General features: G+C 44.3%; 1 protein-coding gene across 1 annotated transcript in view; it reads right to left on the bottom strand.

Moving 5' to 3' along the window:
- The window catches only part of LOC115159541 (BMP/retinoic acid-inducible neural-specific protein 1), a 154,075-nt gene that overhangs the window by 117,578 nt on the left and 10,048 nt on the right, over positions 1 to 26,449 (bottom strand). Inside the window, exon 2 of the mRNA XM_029709357.1 lies at positions 1,457 to 1,724. Within this exon, the coding sequence (XP_029565217.1) occupies positions 1,457 to 1,674 (218 nt within the window). The 5' untranslated portion in view covers positions 1,675 to 1,724. The remainder of the gene's footprint in view (positions 1 to 1,456; positions 1,725 to 26,449) is intronic.

Raw genomic sequence — 26,449 nt, 5'->3', positions numbered from 1 at the left:
AAGAAGAGAGAGAACCTATTTAACTGTATCGCTAAATGAATGTAACATGTTGATGATGAGTGTCTCTTTCTGTGTCTCGTCTTGGTCTCCTTATCTCTCTCACTCTTCCTCTCTCTCCCCTTTCTCTCTCCAGGATTCTGGACTGCAGAGCAGGAAAACCAAAGCGCACTCGTCTGAAAGGGAAGGGAAGCTCCTAGGTATCTATTTTCCGTACCTTGTCAGGCAATTGTAAGGGTATTTACAATGCAAAGAGAGAGGGAAAATAAAAGGATGCTATTTGGAATCCAACACTGGCAGATCATGTATTTAACAACACGTAACGTAGCAGGGAGGAAAGAATACGACATGAAAGCTGATGCCTGTCAAGAGAACGGCAACCATGTCCCATTACAAAAATGATAGCTAGAATCCTTGACAACTATACCATGCTTCAAGAATAGAAGACAGTATTTGTCAATATCATGTTGCCAATTATTCTTTCCCTTAAGAAAAAAACATAACCAAACATGGAGAACAGTAATTATAAAATGATTGCATCCTACACTGACCTCCCTGCCTCTAGCCAGGCTTAATATTTAACTTGTCATTTTTGGGTCTTTATTATCAAACAAACCCAGTAGCCCTGAATAGATCACTACCACATGACTACTAGAAATTTGCATAATTATAATCTGAGAATATAAAAAGTTAACTAAAATATATAGCAAGTAATATCGATGCAGTACTTAGATGTTTTGTTTCATCCGGACTGCCAAGCCATGCAGCTTTTGTATCTTGTCTTAATATAGCCACTTTTTTATACAAAGCCATTCAGTAGAGTCTGAGAGGCTAATCAGAGAGGATGGCTCTGGCTCCATCTCCCTCTCATAACTATGTAATTGGGGAATGATTATCTGAGCCACAATGTGTTAGGCAAATAAGTGCAATGGCTGGTGATTGCATAACCTATTTATAACACACTTAAGCCCCTGCCTCTAAGCAAACACACAGCCTAACACACAGCACATCCACTCCCTCCCCTTAACAAAGCTAGTACCATAACACAGACCACAGCCAAACAGTGAGATGAGTACTATTGGGGCCTTGTTTCTTGGTGGGACACACAATAGAACAGGATAAGAAAGCATTGTGTGTCTACCAATCTGTGAACGTTAGAAATAGACGACTAAAACTTCCCTGAAGAAAAAACAGTTATCCCATCAACTTTATCTTAGGACACTCCTTCCTAAGAAAGTAAAACCCTTTCCAACTGTCCTGTGTGTGGTGGGGAGGTACAGTAACTCTGTAAAAAGGGTGCACTTTCACACAAAACTTTTACACAGTACACTTTTGCAAGGTCCCTTCCAAAGAGACCAACAATCTGGACTCAAAATAGAAAAAACATTTAGTCAGAGAGTGTCTTTAAAACCTCTGCAACATCAGCACCACCAAAACGCACAAATGAAAGTGAACTCACCTATAAATTTTATATCTGGTTGTAAATCCTTGGCGGAATCTTTCCACAAAGGAGAGGTAGCTCCGAGAGTGGTGGAAAGGTCCGCGGTCGGAGATGAGCCAATCAAACTGCTTGGTAACATGTTGCTCGGCGGCGGACGGGTCCTGGCGGGAAGACTGAACTGTTATATGGTCCCATATAAACAGGAAGCAGATGACCTCAATAAACCTCCAGTTCATGCTTTTCTTTCAGCCGCTCTCTGTTCATTCTCGCTCCATTCTGTGGAGACCTGTGGAAAGACAGATAGAGAGAAAGAGGGGGAAGAGAAAGAAGGGGAGATATTATTACATGATGAGTATAATTTTTTTAAATCCTGGGGTGTCAGCGAAGGTGAAACAGATTTAAAATAATTAGTCTAATCGGCGTTGACGGAAAACGAACAAGACGTTGTCACTGAAAGGCTGTTTTCAATGTGATATGATTTGTGTATTAATTTCTGTTTTCCTTTTTTTCCAATCTCAGGCCCCTCGTATCCTCCTCCCGGAATTGTCAGGCCCCAGATTGCAGCTCTCCATACTAACGAGGAATGTTGCCCTTTCAGCAGATGAAAATGAATTACATCCCTGGATGTGTGGCCTTCTCTTTCTCCAAACTAATTGGTGCCAGACAAGGTTAAGAGGCTGCTTTATGATATGATGTAGCATGGAGCAGGTTTACATGGGGAAGCACAGTCTGCCGTTCCCTTAGGGTATAAATTACTAGGGAAAACTTTGCCTATTGACGAGTGATTTCCTGGATCGTTTAAACACCTGAGCAGTGCTGTATTCAATATGGCGAGATTGGTGTGATATCCTTAAATGAGCATTCACTTGAGATACATTCGTTATCTGAAGATATATTGGTTAGGTTCATGTGGAAAATGATGGCCCAAAGTGTATCGAAATGACTCTCTGTAGCTTTGAAGGCTAACCTCTGTCCAATCAATACTGTAAAGCCATTGTATCAGAGGAATTAGACACATTGGCAGTACATGGATGAGACCAGCCTGCAAGGTTCTCTGTAGGCAAACCTCATTAAAGCTAACAATGATTTATAATGATATGGATTGGCACTGCTCTCGAGGTCACATGACACTGGTTGTGAGAAGGTCTCACTTCTCAAAATCTCTCACTCAAAAAGTCTGTTTGACAGATCTCAGGTCAGAGTGGACAAGTCTGGGCTTGTTTTCAGCTCATACTCTGATGACCATACATATCTTGTTATATCTAACCAGTCTTAGACACATGGCACGCAAATTAAGAGACATGGCTAGGGTTGCAAATGGAAGGTATATTACTGGAAACTTTCAAAGTTTACCAGTAAACTACCAGAATGTTGGTAACTTCGAAGGAATATATGGAATTTGATCAGATGACATCTAGTGGCCTTTTTGGGTACTTCAGATTATCACAGGTGTATGTATTTATCTATGGCCCTCTGTGTGACCTTATCACATAAAATATATTAATATATTTAAAATCCAATAAGATGATTTTAAAATAAAACATAGAATGAAAAAGCTGTAAAACATTATCCTAAATTTAAACCATCAACTTAGTGAATACCATTGGTGATTGATATGAGATTTTCAGCACAAAATATTATATTTGTTACACACTTTTATTTATTTTACTATGTCAATATGTATTTGTTGTAAATGTTTTGGGGACAAACTAGTGGCAGTTATGAAAAAAGACAATAGTTTCAAGATTTGCAGATTTAATTGAAAATAATGCCATTGTTGATAAGATGCTTTTTCAGTAATTAGTCTATTTTCTTGAACCATTTGGTCTCTCCACTAGAAACTGTCCAATAGAAATCTAAAAAAAGATTAGTATGGTCCTCCCGAGTGGCGTAGCGGTCTAAGGCACTGCATCGCAGTGCTAAAGGTGTCACTACAGACCTGGTTTTGATTCCAGGCGATACCACAACCGACGTGATGGGGAGTCCAATAGGGCAACACACAATTGGCCCAGCATTGTCCGGGTTGGGGGAGGATTTGGCCGGGGGTGGCTTTACTTGGCTCATTGCGCTTTAGCGATTCCTTGTGGCGGGCCGAGTGCCTGCAGGCTGACCTCAGTCATTAGGTGTATGGTGTTTCCTCCAACACATTGGTGCGGTTGGCGGGTGGGTGTTAAGGAGCGCTGTTTGAAGCATGACTCGACCTTTGCCTCCCGAGTCCGTTGGGGATTACAGCGATGAGTCATGATCGAAATTGGGCAGAAAAAGGGGGTTAAATACAAAATAAATATATAAAAAAAATGAATACTATACATAAATACATTTTTCATAGTTATTCAAGTATAAATTCCCAAAAAGACCATAGATTGCCATAGATTACCTGTTCAATACCAAAATTGTTGAAGATTCAAGTATTTCAAGCAAATTACCAGTAGCTTTGCAACCCTAGGCATAGCACAGATAATTTGACTTGCATTCAAAAGGGATAGCCATCATGTTGCATAATATAGAACTACACAGAAGATAACAATACTTTTCCCTCCAATTGTCCCCATAACCTCCTAACATTATGCTTTATAATATATAAGAACACAAACGCCAGAGTCCGGTTTTAATTTAATAAAAATAAAAAATAGCATTGTATTTCTCTTTCTACTCACCACCGACCGCTGTTGAACTGGTTTCCTAGGTTAGCATACGCCAGTCATGTTCATAGTTTTAGCCACAGGTAGCGCGCCTCTCGACAATCGGTTTCTTCCTTTTCGGGGATGTTTTAACAATTTATTGTGAATAGCTCATGTTTATGCTAATTATGCCATTGTTTTCATTAATGAGTTAAATATGTCAATTGCGCAACAGTATTGCCATTCAAGTCTATAATCACTATTAACAATGTATCTGTTTAAAGGTGTCAATGGTTAAACCCAGGTCAGGGCAAGTCCTTTTAGGATGCCCGTGCTCCTCATTCGTGAAGGGCTGCTTGTATAGGTAACATGCTCTGCCATTTACTCAGATGTATGAGTTGATGGGTGTTTTGCCTGAGTCCTTGAGTCAAGGTAATTTTGTTATTTTGGCCAAGTTGATTGTTTTTCAATTTATATACTTTTGTCAACTATTTTCATAATGTTTGACATATTTATATTTTGTAAATACTCAACTCTGGATCCAGTCTTTTACATCACTGGCTGCACTGATAGCTTACCACCTAATTTTGCACATGAACCTCTGACTCAGTCTCAACTGCTCCACAAAACAAAATAGGCTGTTGGGATCTTAACATACCAGGACTTGAAGGCACTGTAAATCAAATCAAATCAAACGTAGAACAAGCACATTCTACATTGTCACCTCACTCAAAACTTAAATTTTTTGGGGTGGCTAAAAACATGTTTACACTTTACTGCATTGTCTTCTGAAGACATGGATGTTGATTACGGCAGCCCCCCGCACCTCTCTGATTCAGAGGGGTAGGGTTAAATACGGAAGACACATTTAAGTTGAATACAATCACTTCAAATCAAATCAAATTTTATTTGTCACATACACATGGTTAGCAGATAATAATGTGAGTGTAGCGAAATGCTTGTGCTTCTAGTTCTGACCATGCAGTAATATCTAACAAGTAATCTAACAATTTCACAACAACTACCTTATACACACAAGTGTAAAGGAATGAATAATAATATGTACACATAAATATATGGATGAGCGATGGCCGAACGGCATAGGCAAGATGCAGTCGATGGTATAGAGTACAGTATATACATATGAGATGAGTAAAGTAGGGTATATAAACATTATATAAAGTGGCATTGTTTAAAGTGGCTAGTGATACATTTATTAAATCCAACTTTTAATTATTGAAGTGGCTAGAGATTTGAATCTGTATGTTGGCAGCAGTCACTCAGTGTTAGTGATGGCTGTTTAAAAGTCTGATGGCCTTGAGATAGAAGCTGTTTTTCAGTCTCTTGGTCCCCGCTTTGATGCACCTGTACTGACCCCGACTTCTGGATGATAGCGGGGTGAACAGGCAGTGGCTCAAGTGGTTGTTATCCTTGATGATCTTTTTGGCCTTCCTGTGACATCGGGTGGTGTAGGTGTCCTGGGGGGCAGGTAGATTGCCCCCGGTGATGCATTGTGCAGACCTCACTACCCTCTGGAGAGCCTTACAGTTGTGAGCGGAGCAGTTGCCGTACCAGGCGGTGATACAGCCCAACAGGATGCTCTCGATTGTGCATCTGTAAAAGTTTGTGAGTGTTTTTGGTGACAAGCCAAATGTCTTCAGCCTCCTGAGGTTGAAGAGGCGCTGTTGCACCTTCTTCACCACGCTGTCTGTGTGGGTGGACCATTTCAGTTTGTCCGTGATGTGTTCGCCGAGGAACTTAAACATTCCACCTTCTCCACCACTGTCCCGTCGATGTGGATAGGGGGGCTGCTCCCTCTGCTGTTTCCTGAAGTCCACGATCATCTCCTTTGTTTTGTTGACATTGAGTGCGAGGTTATTTTCCTGACACCCCACCCCGAGGGCCCTCACCTCCTCCCTGTAGGCCGTCTCATCGTTGTTGGTAATCAAGCCTACCACTGTAGTGTCGTCTGCAAACTTGATGATTGTATTGGAGGCGTGTATGGCGACGCAGTCATGGGTGAACAAGGAGTACAGGAGAGGGCTGAGAATGCACCCTTGTGGGGCCCCAGTGTTGAGGATCAGTGGGGTGGAGATGTTGTTTCCTACCCTCACCACCTGGGGGCGGCCCATCAGAAAGGCCAGGATCCAGTTGCACAGGGCGGGGTCGAGACCCAGGGTCTCAAGCTTAATGACGAGTTTGGAGGGTACTATGGTGTTGAATGCTGAGCTGTAATCAATGAACAGCATTCTTACATAGGTATTCCTCTTGTCCAGATGGGTTAGGGCAGTGTGCAATTGCGTTGTCTGTGGACCTATTGGGGCGGTAAGCAAATTGGAGTGGGTCTAGGGTGTCAGGTCGGGTGGATGTGATATGATCATTGACTAGTCTCTCAAAGCACTTCATGATGACAGAAGTGAGTGCTACTGGGCGATAGTCATTTAGCTCAGTTACCTTAGCTTTCTTGGGAACAGGAACAATGGTGGCCCTCTTGAAGCATGTGGGAACAGCAGACTGGGAAAGGGATTGATTGAATATGTCCGTAAACACACCAGCCAGCTGGTCTGCGAATGCTCTGAGGACGCGTAGGTTTTGGTAGCGGGCCGTGTCAGTGGCACTGTATTGTCCTCAGAGCGAGCAAAGAAGTTGTTTAGTTTGTCTGGGAGCAAGACATCGGTGTCCGCGACGAGGCTGGTTTTCTTTTTGTGATTGACTGTAGACCCTGCCACATACGTCTCGTGTCTGAGCCGTTGAATTGCGACTCCACTTTGTCTCTTTACTGATGCTTAGCTTGTTTGATTGCCTTGCAGAGGGAATAACTACACTGTTTGTATTCGGTCATGTTTCCGGTCGCCTTGCCATGATTAAAAGCAGTGGTTTGCGCTTTCAGTTTTGCGCGAATGCTGCCACAATCCACGGTTTCTGGTTGGGGAAGGTTTTAATAGTCACAGTGGGTACAACATCACCGATGCACTTGCTAATAAACTCGCTCACCAAATCAGCATATTCATCAATGTTGTTGTTCGACGCTATGCGGAACATATCCCAGTCCACGTGATCGAAGCAATCTTGAAGAGTGGAATCCGATTGGTCGGACCAGCGTTGAACAGATCTGAGCACGGGCGTTTCCTGTTTTAGTTTCTGTCTATAGGCTGGGAGCAACAAAATGGAGTCGTGGTCAGATTTGCCAAAAGGAGGGCGAGGGAGGGCTTTGTATGCATCGCGGAAGTTAGAGTAGCAATGATCCAGAATTTTGCCAGCCCAGGTCGCGCATTCGATATGCTGATAAAACTTAGGAAGCCTTGTTTTCAGATCAGCCTTGTTATAATCCCCAGCTACAATAAATGCAGCCTCAGGACATGTGGTTTCCAGTTTTAATAGAGTCAAATGAAGTTCTTTCAGGGCCATCGAGGTGTCTGCTTGGGAGGGGATATACACGGCTGTGATTATAATCAAAGAGAATTCTCTTGGTAGATAATGCGGTCGGCATTTGATTATAAGGAAGTCTGGGTCAGGTGAACAAAAGGACTTGAGTTCCTGTATGCTGTTATGATTACACCACGACTCGTTAATCATAAGGCTTACACCCCCGCCCTTCTTCTTACCAGAGAGATGTTTCTGTCTGCGCAATGCGTGAAAAAGCCAGGTTGTTTTACCGAGTCTGATGACGTATCCCGAGTGAACCATGTTTCCGTGAAACAGAGAATATTACAATCTCTGATGTCTCTCTGGAAGGCAACCTTTGCTCGAATTTTGTCTACCTTGTTGTCAAGAGACTGGATATTGGCGAGTAGTATACTCGAGAGTGTTGAGCGATGTGCCCATCTACGGAGCCTGACCAGAAGACCGCTCCATCTGCACCTTCTGCGGCGTCGTTGTCTTGGGTCGCCTACTAGGAACCGATCCATTGTCCTGGGTGGTAGTCCAAACAGAGGATCCGCTTCTGGAAAGTCGTATTCCTGGTCGTAATGTTGGTAAGTTGACGTTGCTCTTATATCCAGTTGTTCTTCCCGGCTGTATGTAAAAAGACTTAAGATTTCCTGGGGTAACAGTGTAAGAAATAATACATAAAAAAACGAAATACTGCATGGTTTCCTAAGAACGCGAAGCGAGGCGACCATCTCTGTCGGCACCATCTGTTGTACAACTGACTAGGTATCCCGTTTCCCTTTCCCTTTCATGATTCCTATAATGAAAGTGTCTGCCCTGCCCCTGTGCTGTGCCTTCGCTGTGGCATGCTGCTGTGATGGGCGAGCCACTCTCCTCTGCCCCGACTCGCTCAAGAGCAAAATGCTTTCTGATCATACAACATTGCAAAATGCAATTGCGGGAAAAACACAGCTTTGGAACCATTGTCCCTGTCGAAGAAAGTGGGGGTCTCAGCTTTCTGTAGGTATATTTTCATTTCTCCTCTCAATAGTCAGCTCAATAGCAACTATTTTACAACCAAGATACTATATGATATGGCTTTGCCATATGGAGCGGCGCCCACGCAAAATGCGCACCAGCCATTGCGAGGGCATAGGCCTATAGGTCTCATGGGTAGTAGCCTGCAACTGCAAAGTTTTTTAGGACGTTAAATGTACTGTTGGATGAATACATGGCTACTAGCAGTGTTGAACCCCACATTAACTAGCCTAGGATATTAGTTAGTGCACATAAAGATGTTTGTAATTCATCTCTATTGAACAAAAAACAAAACAGTAAATTCTCTAGTCCTATTTTGACAGTAAAATACAGCAACTATAGTCTAACTGTCAATCCAAAATTCATGACAATCACTGGATTAGGTTACACATTAAAATATCTTGAAGCATTCCTGCTTGGACGTGTTAGGTGAAACAACTTATTTCATGAATACCTCAGTAGTCTATGTATTATACTTCTCAATAAAGCACTATGAATGACTTGATAAGACGAGCAGTAGGCAGTGGCACCAAGGGAAAATGTTAATCTGCAGCCCTGTAATAGTAATTAACACTTAGGGTTAGGTGTTGTTTCAGAGGAACACATAGGACAGGCACTAATTCGCAATATAGCCTAAGTCATTAGCTTAGCTTTTATAACGTATATGGCTTAAGCAAGCAGGCAGGCAGGCAGGCAGGCAGGCAGGCAGGCAGGCAGGCAGGCAGGCAGGCAGGCAGACAGACAGACAGACAGACAGACAGACAGACAGACAGACAGACAGACAGACAGACAGACAGACAGACAGACAGACAGACAGACAGACAGACAGACAGACAGACAGACAGACAGACAGACAAGAAGCACAGAGTGACAGCAGAGAAAATGCTGAGACAGATAGACAGCACAACAGGAGGCAAACAAAATGGCTAGAGCAGAGGCTCAGTTATAGTGTGAGTTGTATCTCCAGTGGTGCTTTACATATTGTATTCATTTTAGTTGGCGGCGCGCTGTGATGTGGGCTGGTGTAGATAAAATGCCAGGGCCGAATTCTTGTCCCAGACTGCCCCTGCCGATAATAATTCCAGACAGAATTTAAACCATTTCTGACAGAGTATTATTAAAATGATACATTTAGTTATTGTACAATGTCACCGCACATTATTATCCCACTTGCCAGTGGAGTCATGTCTTTAGTTACTGATAAGAAAACCATTTTCATCTATAATTGCATTTAAGAATTTAGGCCCCTGGCTGTAGAGCACCAACAGTATGCTATCAAATTAGTGCTACTGTATGCAGAAATTCTTCCCCTTTCACACTTTATTAGACAATAACAAGTCATTAAAGAGCAGACACCATTTAATGGGTCTAATATTTTACTGTGAAATGGGGGGAAGAATCGTTTGCTTACAAAAGTTACTGTACAGTAATGTCAGCCATATGTACAGTATGTACTGGCAGATGTGTATTTGGTTTTCCTTTTACAGTATACCATAAAATCAATGATTATATCTGCCAATGTATGCAACTGTGATGATTCTGCAGGATTTGTGGATCAGTTCAGTCTCTGACACATCCAAATTCCAGTTTAGTCTATCTGCATCCATTTTTAGCTAGGCTATATACCCATGACTACCAGAGTACCCATGCTCATACGGTTTACTGTATGCTGTGTTCCCCATTGTGATGTTGCATACAAGAGCATTCGGTCAAAATAAATCAATAACAACACTGACTACAGCCACTGACTGTTTTCTGCCATGGTTGCAGAACTGATACAGGAACAAACGGGTGGCGGTGACTTAGGTTGCTTTGCCACTAACCTGAAATGCTATGGCAATGACAAATCCATGGCAGGTAATTTAATGAGGCCTGCTTTAAGCTAATTAGTTTAGACTAATTTGAGTGTTGGCTGTCAGAACGTAACAATACATCATATAATTGAGAGGGGAGATAGGGAGGAGGGGATTCATAAATGATATTGCGCCGTGTGCTGGGAAACAGAATGCATCACGTCCACTTTTGTGTGTTTAGAGTGTGTGTGCAATGTGTCGTGTGTTTGTGCCTGTGTGTGTGTACGTGTGTGTACGTGTGTGTTGGGGATTCGCAGGTGTGAGGCTGGCCCAGTATATGAGAGCCTGCATGCATGCATATGTGTCACCGTAATACTAACAAATAGCCACTTACCAAATTAATGTTGTATTATTAAAAACGTTAATGGAAAACAAACCAAAGGGTACTCTTAAGTGCTCTCTCCAATATGGATGAGAATGTGGTTGGCAAACTAGCTTTTTATACCACAGCATTGTGGAATACTTGTTTCTGAGGCATTCTAGAATTAAAACGAGATAACGGAACAGTTGGAAAAGATATCGGGACACCTTGCAATCATAACGCAATAAGCACCTACAGATGCAGACCATATTTGCTACAAAGTTACATAAAGCTAAACCAACTACCACACAAACCGAAATTGGATACATTGTAAACGCAGGTCCAACAAGGAAAAAAACGTAGCTAGCTAGCTAGCTAGCATTGATTTGTTTTTGCAGAGACATTTCTTGGAGCATCTGATGACCTAACGTGGAGAGTGATGAACATGAATTTCTCTGGTCCCTACTGTTAGTCATGTCGCAAGTTAGGCCCTAACCTATGGATTTCACATGACTGGGCAGGGGTGCTGCCCTGGGTGGTACTTGGAGGGCATAGGCCAACCCACTTGGCAGCCGGGCCCACCCAAGAAGCCGGATGTGGAGGTCCTGGACTGCCATGGTTACACATGATCTGTGGTTGTGAGGTCGGTTGGACGTACTACCAAATTCTCTAAAACGACGATGTAGGCAGCTTATGGTAGAGAAATGAACATTCAATTCTCTAGCAACAGCTCTGGTGGACATTCCTGCAGTCAGCATGCCAATTGCACTCTCCCTCAAAACTTGAGACATCTGTGGCATTGTGTTGTGTGACAAAACTGCACATTTTAGAGTGGCCTTTTATTGTCCCCAGCACAAGGTGTAATGATCATGCTGTTTAATTAGCTTCTTGATTTGCCACACCTGTCAGGTGGATGGATTATCTTGGTAAAGGAGAAATGCTCACTAACAGGGATGCATTTTTATTTTTGTTCAGTGTAGTTTGACCAGCTGTATTCAGCAATGGATATTTTTGAATGGTTGTCATAATGGCAGGTTTACTAGCAATATTTAGCTAGCTTCTAGCTTCTAGCCTAGTGTTTGAAATGCAATGAACAGTGTCGAGTGTCCTGACGAGAAGGCATACTTTTCTAGCTATGCCAGGCAAAACCGGCCATTATCAGCTTTTTGTTATGGATGTGTCCAAATTAATGTCAATAGAAAACATATACTTTGCTGTTTTTCTGTCTGCTGAGGTAGTGACTGTGTTAGCCATAGCTAGCTGGCTAGCTAGCAAACAAGGGTTAAGAACATTGCCAGCGAACATAAAGAACGAATGAGTGGGTCACGTCCATAAATATCAAACCAATTGAACGAACGACTGGGTTTTCTCTAGCAAACAAAATATGAGAAAGTATGAATTTGCTTATAGAAATTAAATATCAACAAATTGTTTTTCTTTCTATCAGTAAATGTGTACTTCTAGTATTGTTTTCTTTGGCAACTGTGGTATAAGTGGGATAAACAGCATAAAAAAACGCAACAGAATAAACTTTGCTGTTATTCTGGCTGCAGATGTCGTGACTGTGTAGCCGTAGCTAGATGGCTAGCTAGCAGCAAGCAAGGGTTGAGAACGTTGCCTTTGAGCATGGCAACGGATCATAAAGGATGAATGACTGGGTCGCGTCCATAAATATTGAACAAATTAAACAAACAATTGGGTCTCTAACAACCAAAAGATGAGAAAGTATGAATTTGCTTATAAAAATGTCAATATCAAAGAATTATTTGTAATTCTACCGGGAAATGTGTGCTTTCATATTGTTTTCTTTGGCAACTGTGGTGTCACGCCCTGACCTGAGAGAGTTGGTTTTCTCTGTTTGGTTAAGTCAGGGTGTGACATGGGGTGGGCATTCTATGTGTTGTATGTCTATGTTGTTTTTGTATTTCTTTGTTTTGGGCCGAGTATGGTTCCTAATCAGAGGCAGCTGTCTATCAATGTCTCTGATTAGGAATCATACTTAGGCAGCCTGTTTCCCACCTGTGTTTGTGGGTTATTGTTATTTCTGTGTGTGTACGGCACAGTGCGTTAAGTTTCTTGCTGCGTACCTGTTTATTGTTTTGGTTTCGGTTTCCTTCAATAAAGATGTGGAATTACCGGCACGCTGCGTCTTGGCTTCTTTATGACAGGGAATTTGAAGACAGCACTCGTGACAGAATAACCCACCACAAGAAGGCCAAGCAGCGTGCGCTGACTGGGAAGACAAGCTGGACCAGGGAGAATCAACGACAGAAGCCCGAGAGGCAGCGGCAATTCTTTTTTTTTGGGGGGGGGGGGGGGCACACGGGGAGATTGGCGAGGTCGGGGTTGAGACCTAAGCCAAATCCCCGTGCTTACTGTTGGGAGCGAGTGACCGAGCAAGCACCGTATTATGCGGTGATGCGCACTGTGTCGCCGGTGCGCACTCACAGCCTGGTGCGCTCGGTGCAAGCTCCTCACAGTTGGCCGTCAGCCAGGAAGAAGTGCGCCGGCTCAGCGTGTCTGGTCTCCAGTGCGTCTCTACGGCCCAGGTTATCCTGCGCCTGCTCTACGCACGGTACCCCCCGTTCACCAGCGCAGCACAGTTCGTCCTGTGCCAGCATCCCGCCCTTGCTGGGCTACAGTGACCATCCAGACAGGATGGGGTGTGCCAGCCCTGAGCTCCAGACGTCCGGTGCGACTCCACGGCCCAGTGTGCCCTGTGCCTGCTCTGCGCACTGTGACGACCCTCCCACTCTGTCTGCCGTATTCTCTTTCTTTGTTCTTGTTTCTTTATTAGGATGCCGGTGGGCGGAGTTGGAAGGGTCGTCAGCTAAATGGGAAACACCTGGGCTCGGGTGTGGCCCAGGATAAAGGCACCTCTTCCACAGTCATTGGGGAGGGAGACTCTCTCCACGCAGACACTTTGTTGATTTTGGTTGTGTAGTTTTGTGGCTTTTTGGTTATTTGCTTTGGCACCTTTCAACACCCTGCATTATTACATTCAGGTATGCAAAACACTCACTTACACTACTGATTACTGATTACACACACCATTGTTAATAACTTAGTTACTTTATTTAATAAATATATATTTTGATACTCCTTGTCTCCACGTTGTCTCCCTTTTGTTGCGAACTCTGAGCCGGTTCGTAACAGCACCCAGTCTCCAGTGCATCTCCCCAATCTGGTGAGACCGGTTCCAGCTCCCCGTAGGAAGCCTCCAGTGATGATCAATGGGGCGAAGCCTCCAGTGATAATCCATGGCATGAAGCCTCCAGTGATGATCCATGGCCCGGAGCCTGTAGGGATGATCCATGGCACGAAGCCTCCAGTGAAAATCCATGGCCCGGAGCCTCCAGTGATGATCCATGGCACAAAGGGAGCCTTGTTTTCAGATTAGCCTGGTTAAAAACCCCCAGCTACAATAAATGCAGCCTCAGGACATGTGGTTTCCAGTTTACATCGAGTCAAATGAAGTTCTTTCAAGGCCGTCGATGTGTCTCATTGGGGCGGGATATACACGACTGTGATTATGATCGAAGAGAATTCTCTTGGTAGATAATGCGGTCGGCATTTGATTGTAAAGAATTCTAGGTCAGGTGAACAAAAGGACTTGAGTTCCTGTATGTTGTTATGATCACACCTCGTCTCGTTAATCATAAGGCATACGCCCCTGCTCTTCTACTTACCAGAGAGATGTTTGTTTCTGTCGGCGCAATGCGTGTAGAAGCCAGGCTGTACCGAGTCTGATGACGTATCCCGAGTGAGCCATGTTTCCGTGAAACAAGCACTTTGCAATCTCTGATGTCTCTCTGGAAGGCAACCCTTGCTCGGATTTCATCTACCTTGTTGTCAAGGTATTGGACATTGGCGAGTAGTATGCTCGGGAGCGGTGCGCGATTGCTCGTCTACGGAGCCTGACCAGAAGACTGCTCCATCTGCCCCTTCTGCGGCGCCGTTGTTTTGGGTCACCGGCTGGGATCCGATCCATTGTCCTGGGTGGTGGACCAAACAGAGAATCTGCTTCAGGAAAGTCGTATTCCTGATCGTAATGTTGGTGAGTTGTTGTTGCTCTTATATCCAATAGTTCCTCCCGACTGTATGTAATAAAACCTAGTATTTCCTGGGGTAACAATGTAAGAAATAACACATAAAAAACTAAATACTGCATAGTTTCCTAGGAACGCGAAGCAAGCAAAACCATCTCTTTCGGCGCCAGATGTTTTTTTTTGTTGTATTGGGCCTATAGCCTACTCCACAAACCTCATTGCTACAGTACAGTACTGTTTTTAATAGATTAATGTTGAACAGACTTACGTTTTTCAAGTAATGTTTAAAAAAGAAGCTGAGATCTCGTCTTGCATTTTGACACAGAAAGTGATCTTGACTCAGAAAAGGTTGGCGACCACTGCTCTAGAGGGTTTAATCAGGACACATCTGAGGGGGGCACGTGCCACTGTGCCCCCTATGGACATGATGCCTCTAACTGTAATGAACAGTGTCCTGTCGAGAGACATTTTCTATACCAGGCGAAATTGAGCATCATCAGCTCACTAGAAAACAGCTTAAACAAATGCAATTGCAGCTACTTTGCTGTTATTTTGGCTGCAATGTTTGACACGACTGTGTTAGCCGTAGTTGGCTAGCTACTGTAGCAAGCAAATTGATAAGAACGTTGCCAGCCAGCAATGAACGACTGGGTCTTGTCCATAGATATAGAACAAAAAGAATGAATGACTGGGTCTTGTCCATAGATATAGAACCAAAAGAATGAACAACTGGGTTGCGTCTCTGGCAACGAGCTAACAACTAGGTTTGCTGGGAGAATGAAAAAGTATGAATTTACTTAGAAATATAAAAATATCAATGCAAATATGTAACTTCTACAGGTAAATGTGTGCTTTAGTATTTTTTTATTTAGCAACTGTGGTAAAAGCGGGATAAACACCTCTGTTCTGTACATTACCTTGCAACTATTTCAAAGATAATGTACAGAACATTTGCGTTTATCCCTTACTGACTGTATATTGGATATTAGGTTTTGTAATTATGCCATTATCATTTCTAATTCTGACAGAACAGAAAAAATATTATTCTGGTATTACAGACAGCATGATGTAATGTACTGTATATCACCCCCAAAAAAGGGCAACGCATGCATGAACACACTTCATCGTGCCCACCAAGCCTTTGTCAGCTGGATACAGTATTTCTCTCTTTCCCTCCCTCAGACAGACAAAAGTGAGACAGCAGGACAGATGAAGGCAACAGGATTTGAACAGGCCCTGTAAGTGTCAGCCAGATCACCCCTGTTTGTTTCTGCCTACTGAGATCAAAGGCTGCACAGATGCCATGACAGAGAACCCAGAGACCCTGGCACAGCCACCAAGTCACCACCACACAGACCCCCAGCATTAACACACAGGGATGAACACACACACAGACACGCATGCACGAACACACAAACACACACACACACAGATGCACTCTCTCTGTCACTCACAACTACACAACTCCTTTCAGTCACACTTATAGCACTCCCTCACAATGCTGATTTTAACCAGCCCTAGCAACAGACTCATCAGGCCAGTCACATGCATGCTTTTGCTATTTTACACTGGATGAGACTGGTACAGTTCTGATTGCTGGCCCAGGGGTATTGAGACAGCATTCAGACCAGCAGCACTCTCTTGCTCTCTGAGTGTACACCACTCTAACTGCCATGCTAGTATCCAAACATACAGTACTCTACGGCCTCTGAAATTGCTCAGACCTGGGTTGTCTGACAGGCAGGAGTTGTGTGGATAATTCCTTCCCTTACCAGTTTGTTTCTCCCATCTCTCTTGTTATTGTGTCCCGGAGCTTCCTCATACCACCTGGGGTATATAGCATTACTGTCTATCTGAGCTGCAGTACACTAACCCCTGTGGAGGATTCATCTACATCCAAATGGACTAAAGATGATAGGAAATTGTACCAGACGAGCTTCAGCCCGCATTGCAAAACCCACCCCCCAAAATTGGGGTGAGATCACATCATATCTCTGAAACCAAGGGGAGGATTTGCACCATAATTATCTATCTTTACAGACTACACCGCTTGTAATTTGAGAATAAAAAGGGTACGGTGCAGTAGCTTGATTTCATGACATTCTAGCTAGGCAGTTTATTTGCATGCAGGCAACGTTCTTATGGACAGACACCTCCCGGAGGCGATTCAACGTCAGATGTTTTATCCCTCTCTCTCTTTCTCCATCCATCCGTGGTCTGGTTGTCTCCTGTTGTGTAAGACGAACCACACCGTTTGCAAATCTCCCTCAATTTTCACACGATGGCCTCGGGGTGTCTGGAATATGTATTTTGAATGTTGATGTGATGTGTTTACTGAGGCAGAGCGAGGGAAAGGGAGAGAGGGAGGGAGAGAGAGGTAGAGGGAGAGATCACGTGAGTCCCTGAATAACCGGGGTAAAGAGAGGAGGAAGTCTGCCTCAACAAATAACTGAGAAACAACAAAGGAGCGTTGTTTGTACGAGCCCCCTTTAAACGGTCATATTCACACAGCAACTCCCGCATCCACCCGCCCCTCCTGGCTCATTGAGGAAATCATTCTCCATGCGTGTCTCGTAGCCTCCCACCACCCACTGATCGATGCCTTCCTCAATCTCTTTGTTCCACAAAGTTCACAGAAACTGGAGGCTTGTCCCGCATTTGTATTCTGGATCCCAGGGAGATAGGGAGAACAGGGGAGAATGAAGCCTGCTGCTTTGTGGCCGCTTATCTAACAGACATGGGGCAGGGTGGACCAGTCTCTAGGGGGGTTCAAGTATATTCAATCCATCCTGTGCTTTATCCAGACATAGGTTATGACATCAGTTCCAGGCAGCCTTGAAGCTAAGCTCCCTGTTGCCAGATCTATTTTTGACAGGCACATACGTGGTCTGCTCTGCACTGCTGTCAGGTGTCCTGTTTTAGAATGCATTTGGTCACAGTGGTTTGAGGTAACACAAGCAGTAATGTCAGAAGTAACATAAGCTATGGATGGATGTCATTCCAACATGGCAGGTTTGACTCCTCTGGGAATATGTTACCTTATGTATTAATGCATTCGGGGGGGGGGGGGGGGCAGTGGGTTGGAATGGAGTGATGGTGGAGAGAGACGGAGAGGAAGGGAGAAAAAGAGGGGGAGGGTTCTGCCAACACAGGGAGATTGCAGAATAATGAGAATTATTATAACCCAGCCTGCAGCGATGTCTGGACAGGCGTGGTAATGGCCTGCCACTTGCAATTGCAGGGAAGTAACAGAAATGGGGCGAACAGGCTAATTCCATTGGATTTGTCCCTTCCTCACTTCCCTCCTTGTGTTGCTTTATTTAGGACTGCAGTGGCACTCTGACCTTCAGAAGGCATGGCTCAGCAGGCCCTCCCCTCAATAATTAAATGCCTGGGTCGTTTGCAACCAATCAACTCATTCCCGGCATCAATGGCCGATTTTAAAAACAAACTAATTCACTAATGGTCTGAGTTATTGTTCCAATTTACCTGGCTGCTGAACTATTGTCTTCCAATCTATTCCAGGAGGGGATGGATCAATGGGGGCCGACGAGAGGACGGCGGGCAGACGGGGCAGTGGACGAGGATGCCGGGCGGGTGAGTTTTATGCATCCTTCTAAAGCTAAACTGGCTCTGTAAAGCCAAGTAATTAACAAGGTCTGAAGCATGTGGAAGGAAGACCAACAGCTTGGCTGGTCAAGGTGTCGCAGTATATGATCCAGATAAATTAGCTACAGTGGCTACCTTAACCGGGAATTAAGTTAAACAAAAGATAATTCACTATTAATTGTCCTCTGTCTGCGGAAAATATTGTAGAAAATTATAAGGCAACGGTTTCATTATTTTTCATTCGATTTCATGACTACTTTCTTTATGAATGGGAGGTCTAACTGAATAAATTATTCCACAGTTTGATAAACTGTCACACATGTATGGTTTCAATATTTTCTGTGATTGTCTTTCTCTCTCATCAAAGAAAACATGTGAGAAAATAACATTTTAAAAGGACAAAAAGGACAAAAATAACACTGTCCCGGCATCCTAATGAAGCAAGGGCACCATAGTAGATATGCTAATCATTCATGTCCTGTCTCTGTCAGCAAAACACAGACTACGTAAGCGACAGTACTTTCAATTTCACATTAGCTGTTGTTCGTCCCTCACTACCGTGAAGTAGTGACTGATTTGCAGAGAACAAATTCTCATTCCGCGAGGAGAAGTCCATGATGCTAGCTGTCGAACAAAATTACCTTGGTAGTGCAAGCATAGCAGAATCATTCTGATTTCTCGGTCAGCGCTAGACACTTCTACCACGTCTCTGAAAAGCTAGCAAAGGCAGGCTATGGGATTTCGCATCTGTCACTAAATCTACCACCGCAGGTGTGTGTGTTATAGATGAAGATTAATTATTTGTCAAACTGCAAATTGGCTTTCAAACGCTCTAGCTAATTTGCTCTGTGGTCTGCTGATGAGAATTCTGTTCAGCAGCTTTCCCCTCGTTCAAACTGTATGTCCCCACTTGTTAGACATTTTTTCCGCTACTCCTATCATTTAAAAGTAGAGGAGAAAAAAAAGAAGACGAGTGCTGCTTCAACCCTAATAGGTATTTCATGCAGCTAGCCTGTTGTAATGCTCCAATGAAATGATGTAAGATGAAAGGTGGAAGCACTGAAGCCCCACTTTCATTCCCTGAGCTGGTCACACTCCATGTGTACCCAGAGGACCCCTGACATGAATCAGACCCCGAACTGGGCCGCGGAGAATATGTAAATTACATTACTCCCCGCTTGCGGTTCTTCTGTGCTCACACATGTAAATGTCAAGTGATGTTATCGTGACTGGCCTTTTCTACCATCTCGACCAAAAATGAGTGTAACAATGGAAGCACCAGATACTGAGAAAAACATTAGTGTGTGTCTCTGAGGAAGGGTGTTGGAGGAATGCATGTGTGTTTCTTGTCTCGGAGTGTAGGAAGTGTGTGTGTGTGTGTGTGTGTGTGTGTGTGTGTGTGTGTGTGTGTGTGTGTGTGTATATTTCTCTCAAAGTGTGTGAAGTATGTTTGTGTGTTGTAAACCATTGCTTGTACAACAACAAAACAAGCTACTGCTCAAGACTTAAACACATACACAGTGAGTCTGAGCCGCAGTGCTGTTGATAATTCTCTAATTACCTGTGGAATTAAACCGTGGCGCATGCCTCCTGCTACCCCCTACTGTGACAGATCCATCATAATTGTGTGTATCTATACAAGAGCATTTAAATCTTCCCATCGGTGCTGGATTGGGCTGGAGGGGGTGACGCAATGTTGTTGTCAGGCAGCTGTGAATCGCAAGGCTCAAATTGAACCACAGGGACAGCTTTTTATCTCAGAGAAATATGTGTGGAAATTTTCCCACTTCATCAGAGTGGAAAGATGGATGACTCGCCTCGCTCTATTTCTGTATCAGAGGCAGGAGTGTGCTGAGGATAAAAAAAACATTGGTGTTGTCCTCCTCATCCCTGTCGCACACTGGGACCATTCACAAGGTGATGCTCAAAGAGACGCGAGCCAGCCATTGACCTTCATATCTCAGCAAACCCTATGGAAATTTGCCACACATCACATTTTCCATACAACCCCCTGAAATAATAAATAAACTGTTGTTGCCAGCACATCCTCGTTCTCACAACGCCTAACGCTAACCTTTCGCTGAAGAGTTTCCAAAGGAGGGCTTGTTTTTTCAGTTCTTGTTTTCCTGTCTCTCCTGACAAAAATATGGAACAGCTGCTCCCCTCTTCAGGGACCGGACCCCTGGTGCTATGCGGAGCGAGGTTCCGTCCCTGCTGCAGTGCGTTATTTCCGTCTGGGCCTCCGATCCGCTCTCCCCCTCAGCCCACCTCCGTCCCAGTAGCATGCCTGAATTTACTGACCTAATTTCCATCCCCAGTACAATGTTTATCCCCATTTCACTTCTTGACACATACTGTACAGTGCCTCCCGAGCTATCTGGAAGGAGACTCTCTCTGCTCCGGGCTGCTAATCAACCGTCGCCTCGCTCTGAGGAGACCGGTTTTAGGAGTCTTAAAGGGGACGATCAATGGTTCCATTGTTCTTAATTCAATGTCATAAATTGGTGAAATGGAGGGAAAGCAGAGGGAGCATAGAGGGTGCTACCCATATATCAGAAGGAATCTACTGAGACACCTAGCAGATGGAGGAAAAAAAGCATCCCATTCCCATCTCAATTCCTCCTTCATGAAACAGCTCAGCAGCACCCAAAGCCTGCCACACATCTGAGCTAGCGGATGCAGGAATATCAATATTGCAAAGTTGTTTTGTTCAGTTCTAAAGACTGAGTCCCCGCTGAATTATCAATATTGAGTGAGGTCCGACATCAATCATAGTTTTAATTCTGGTACTTTAGTGTATGATTATGTTATAGGAAACTGAGCAGGTTCGATAGAGTACGTATATATCTGAGGATACGCGTAAACAGACAGACATACCGTACTTAAACACATACACACCAACACGAGTTTGAAACTACAGTACATCTCTGTTTCTCTTTGTGTAGTTGAAAAGAGGTTGGGTGGTCTCTCTGAGAGTAGCAGCACTGCTCTGTTCACTAGCCAGTGTGCTGTTTTAATTGCCGGTCCTCACAGTCTCAGCTGTTTACTGTCTTCTAGCCACCAGTAGAATTGGCCGCCTCTGCCTGATAGACCTGGATGCATTTCAGTGCAGTGATTACCCTAGTGTCAAGGGCTCCCTTGGCAATGATAATCATCTCTGACTCGAATGGGGACGAAAATAATTATAATTTGGACGGGAACTATCGAGACAGTTTGGCACTGTCTCACAACAGATGCAAACTGGAGCTGCCAATGAATTAAAACAGAAAAGAATATTAGTATGGGATCTCTCTGTCCTGATGATGTCGAGGCCTCCAATGATACAGTCATAAACAGAAGTGCCATGGCAGCTGTAACTAGACGATTGCCTCTGCAAACAAATGGAGGTCACGACTTTGCCTTGCTGTTTTCCAATGATTATTAAACGCTGTACTTTTACACTGAGGTGGGGAAAGGTTTGACATTGTGTGTTTGATAGAATTCATGGGAGTTCTGTCACTGCCACCCAAGGCTTTTTAGAGGGTGTTAAGCGGTAGAAAGCAGTTGGAAAGTGCTTTGAATGTGTTCAGACATGGAAGCAGAGCAAATAGGTAGTACTTTGCTATATCCATGGCGATAACTTAGTGAGGAGAGGTAGTGAAAGGTGGTGTTAGTGGTGGAGATATGTGCTATAGGGCTCTTTTTAAATGTGTGCACACACACACACACACACACACACACACTGCATATGCAGAGGCATCCAGGGTAGACGTTTCAGAGCTGATATGCCTAAAAGGATTGTGCATTTCTGCTGAGGGAATATCTTTATTTTCTCTTCTTCCTTCCCTGGTTCACGGTGGAAGGTTATCATTGGTAAAAATATGCCGTTAATATTGGTTCTACCACCCGAATTCTACCAACTCCTATTTTAAGCTTGAAAATAGAGTGCTCTTGACCGGTTGCCTTTGAATTCCCTCTGCTGCTCATCTTTCCCCTGAGTTGTCCTCTTCCTAAAGCTCCCAGTTCATACCCACAGGGCTAATGTGTTCATTTCCCATGCCAAGGCAATATTTCAATATGTAAGTAAACATACCCTAGTGCTGTCCATGTGTATTATATCCCTACACAGTGAGATTCATCTACCAACACAAGTGCTGATCGAATCTATGGTCCATGTCACTGAAAGGAGATGTCGTCTACTCTAAATAATTCAAGGACCAGATTTTCCAAACTGCTCTCAGTGCCATAACAGAACTGGGTGATGTTGTAAGCCCTCTGTGAATGTAGGTTCTTCCATAACAAGAGCCAGCGTTAGTTTCTCTCTACTGAGGAAGGAGTCTGTATTCATGCAGATCACCCCTCATATCCCTAGAGACCAGTGGTTATGAAAATTATGGATTGAATCAAATAAAAAGAGGACTACTCCAAAAAGCAAAATAACTGGTCAATGTTAGTGGTAAATGACCTTTTAATGACGTCAGACCGAGGCTCTGCATCTGTCCTCATGCTCCTAGATCTTAGTGCCGCTTTTGATACCATCGATCACCACATTCTTTTGGAGAGATTGGAAACCCAAATTGGTCTACATGGACAAGTTCTGGCCTGGTTTAGATCTTATCTGTCGGAAAGATATCAGTTTGTCTCTGTGAATGGTTCGTCCTCTGACAAATCAATTGTAAATTTCGGTGTTCCTCAAGGTTCCGTTCTAGGACCACTATTGTTTTCACTATATATTTTACCTCTTGGGGATGTCATTCGAAAACATAATGTTAAATTTCACTGCTATGCGGACGACACACAGCTGTACATTTCAATGAAACATGGTGAAGCCCCAAAATTGCTCTCGCTAGAAGCCTGTGTTTCAGACATAAGGAAGTGGATGGCTGCAAATTTTCTACTTTTAAACTCGGACAAAACAGAGATGCTTGTCCTAGGTCCCAAGAAACAAAGAGATCTTCTGTTGAATCTGACAATTAATCTGGATGGTTGTACAGTCGTCTCAAATAAAACTGTGAAGGACCTCGGCGTTACTCTGGACCCTGATCTCTCTTTTGAAGAACATATCAAGACTGCTTCAAGGACAGCTTTTTTCCATCTACGTAACATTGCAAAAATCAGAAACTTTCTGTCCAAAAATGACGCAGAAAAATTAATCCATGCTTTTGTTACTTCTAGGCTCGACTACTGCAATGCTCTACTTTCCGGCTACCCGGATAAAGCACTAAACAAACTTCAGTTAGTGCTAAATACGGCTGCTAGAATCCTGACTAGAACCAAAAAATTTGATCATATTACTCCAGTGCTAGCTTCCCTACACTGGCTTCCTGTTAAGGCAAGGGCTGATTTCAAGGTTTTACTGCTAACCTACAAAGCATTACATGGGCTTGCTCCTACCTATCTTTCCGATTTGGTCCTGCCGTACATACCTACACGTACGCTACGGTCACAAGACGCAGGCCTCCTAATTGTCCCTAGAATTTCTAAGCAAACGGCTGGAGGTAGGGCTTTCTCCTATAGAGCTCCATTTTTATGGAATGGTCTGCCTACCCATGTGAGAGACGCAGACTCAGTCTCAACCTTTAAGTCTTTACTGAAGACTTATCTCTTCAGTAGGTCCTATGATTAAGTATAGTCTGGCCCAGGAGTGTGAAGGTGAACGGAAAGGCTGGAGCAACGAACCGCCCTTGCTGTCTCTGCCTTGTCGGTTCCCCTCTTCCCACTGGGATTCTCTGCCTCTAACCCTTTTACAGGGGCTGAGTCACTGACTTACTGGTGTTCTTCCATGCCGTCCATGGGAGGGGTGCGTCACTTGAGTAGGTTGAGCCACTGACGTGGTCTTCCTGTCTGGGTTGGCGCCCCCCCCTTGGGTTGTGCCGTGGCGGACATCTTTGTGGGCTATACTCGGCCTTGTCTTCGGACGGTAAGTTGGTGGTTGTAGATATCCCTCTAGTGGTGTGGGGGGCTGTGCTTTGGCAAAGTGGGTGGGGTTATATCCTGCCTGTTTGGCCCTGTCCGGGGGTATCATCGGATGGGGCCACAGTGTCTTCTGATCCCTCCTGTCTCAGCCTCCAGTATTTATGCTGCAGTAGTTTATGTGTCGGGGGGCTAGGGTCAGTCTGTTACATCTGGAGTATTCTCTTGTCTTATCCGGTGTCCTGTGTGAATGTAAATATGCTCTCTCTAATTCTCTCTTTCTTTCTTTCTTTCTTTCTCTCGGAGGACCTGAGCCCTAGGACTACCTGGCATGATGACTCCTTGCTGTCCCCAGTCCACCTGGCCATGCTGCTGCTCCAGTTTCAACTGTTCTGCCTGCGGCTACGGAACCCTGACCTGTTCACCGGACGTGCTTGTTGCACCCTCGACAATTACTATGATTATTATTATTTGACCATGCTGGTCATTTACGAACATTTTAACATCTTGACTATGTTCTGTTATAATATCCACCCGGCACAGCCAGAAGAGGACTGGCCACCCCTCATAGCCTGGTTCCTCTCTAGGTTTCTTCCTAGGTTTTTGGCCTTTCTCAGGAGTTTTTCCTAGGGAGTTTTTCCCAGCCACCGTGCTTCTTTCACATGCATTGCTTGCTGTTTGGGGTTTTAGGCTGGGTTTCTGTACAGCACTTTGAGATTTCAGCTGATGTACGAAGGGCTATATAAATAAATTTGATTTGATTTGATTTGAGTGGTCAGAAAAATCAATCATACAACGAGTGGGTCTAATCCTGGATGCTGATTGGTTAAATCCACATTCCAGCCAGTGTCTATTCTACAAGTTACCTCCGGCTAAATATATGATGTTAAAATGTCTATTTACTCTGTTCCATCTCACTGCGCAATCCACTGTCTCATCAGCCCAGCCAGATATTTATAAACTTGATCTCCACTATAAAAAGCATCTAGACATTATCTCCCATTTCTAAAAACAACTACAAATTGGTTTTCAATAGCGGAGATTTGTATAAACCCTGCTGTCTGTCTCTCTGAAATATGCAATATCGTTTCAGTATTGAAATTCGATTTCCAGGGCCTCCTGAGTGGCACAATGGTCTAAGGCACTGCATCGCAGTGCTAGAGTTGTTACTACAGACACGGGTTCAATCCTGGGCTGTGCCGTGGCCAGGAGTCACATAGGATAGTGCACAATTGGCACAGTGCTGTCAGGTTTAGGGGAGGGTTTGGCCAGGGGGGGCTTTACTTTGTTCATCGCGCTCTAGCGACTCCTTAAGGCAGGCCGGGTGCCTGCAGGCTGACCTCAGTCGCCAGTTGAACAGAGTTTCCTCCAATACATTGGTGCGGCTGGCTTCTGGGTTAAGTTGTTAGGTGTTAAAGAGCGCAGTTAGACGGGTCATGTTTCGGAGGACGCATGACTCCACCTTCACCTCTCCCGAGCCAATTGGGGCATTGCAGAGATGAGACAAGATCAAAATTGGGGAGAAAAAAGGGGAGGGGAAATAAATATTCTATTGCCAATATGGTATTTAGAACGAATGACTGGGCCGAATCCATGGATACAGAACAAAAAGACTTAACGACTGGGTCGCATCCATAGATACAGAACAAAAAGACTGAATGACTGGGTTGCATCCATAGATACAGAACAAAAGACTTAACGGCTAGATCGCATCTCTGGCAACCGAACCAATAGAATGAACGATCAGCCGGCTTGGGTAGCAACCCTAGATTTGCTATCCAGGTGGTAAGGGTAGGCAACAACATGTCTGCCACGCTAATCCTTAATACTGGGGCCCCTCAGGGGTGTGAACTTAGTTCCCTCGTGTACTCCTTGTTCACCCATGACCGTGTGGCCAAACACAACTCCAACACCATCATTAAGTTTGCTGATGACACAACGGTGGTAGGCTTGATCACCGACAACGATGAGACAGCCTATAGGGAGGAGGTCAGAGACCTGGCAGTGTGGCGCCAGGACACCAACCTGTCCCTCAATGTGAGCAAGACAAAGGAGCTGATCGTGGACTACAGGAAAAGGCGGGCCGAAGAGGCCCCCATTAACACCGACGGGGCTGTAGTGGAGCGGGTCGAGAGTTTCAAGTTCCTTGGTGTCCACATCACTAACAAACTATCATGGTCCAAACACACCAAGACAGTTGTGAAGGGTACACGACAACACCTTTTCCCCCTCAGGAGACTGAAAAGATTTGACATGGCTCCCCAGATCCTCAAAAAGTT

Source organism: Salmo trutta, chromosome 23 (assembly GCF_901001165.1).
Source record: "Salmo trutta chromosome 23, fSalTru1.1, whole genome shotgun sequence".
Lineage (NCBI taxonomy): Eukaryota > Metazoa > Chordata > Actinopteri > Salmoniformes > Salmonidae > Salmo > Salmo trutta.
Note: the sequence above shows the minus strand (reverse complement) of the source record. Positions and strands in the feature narration are given on the sequence as shown.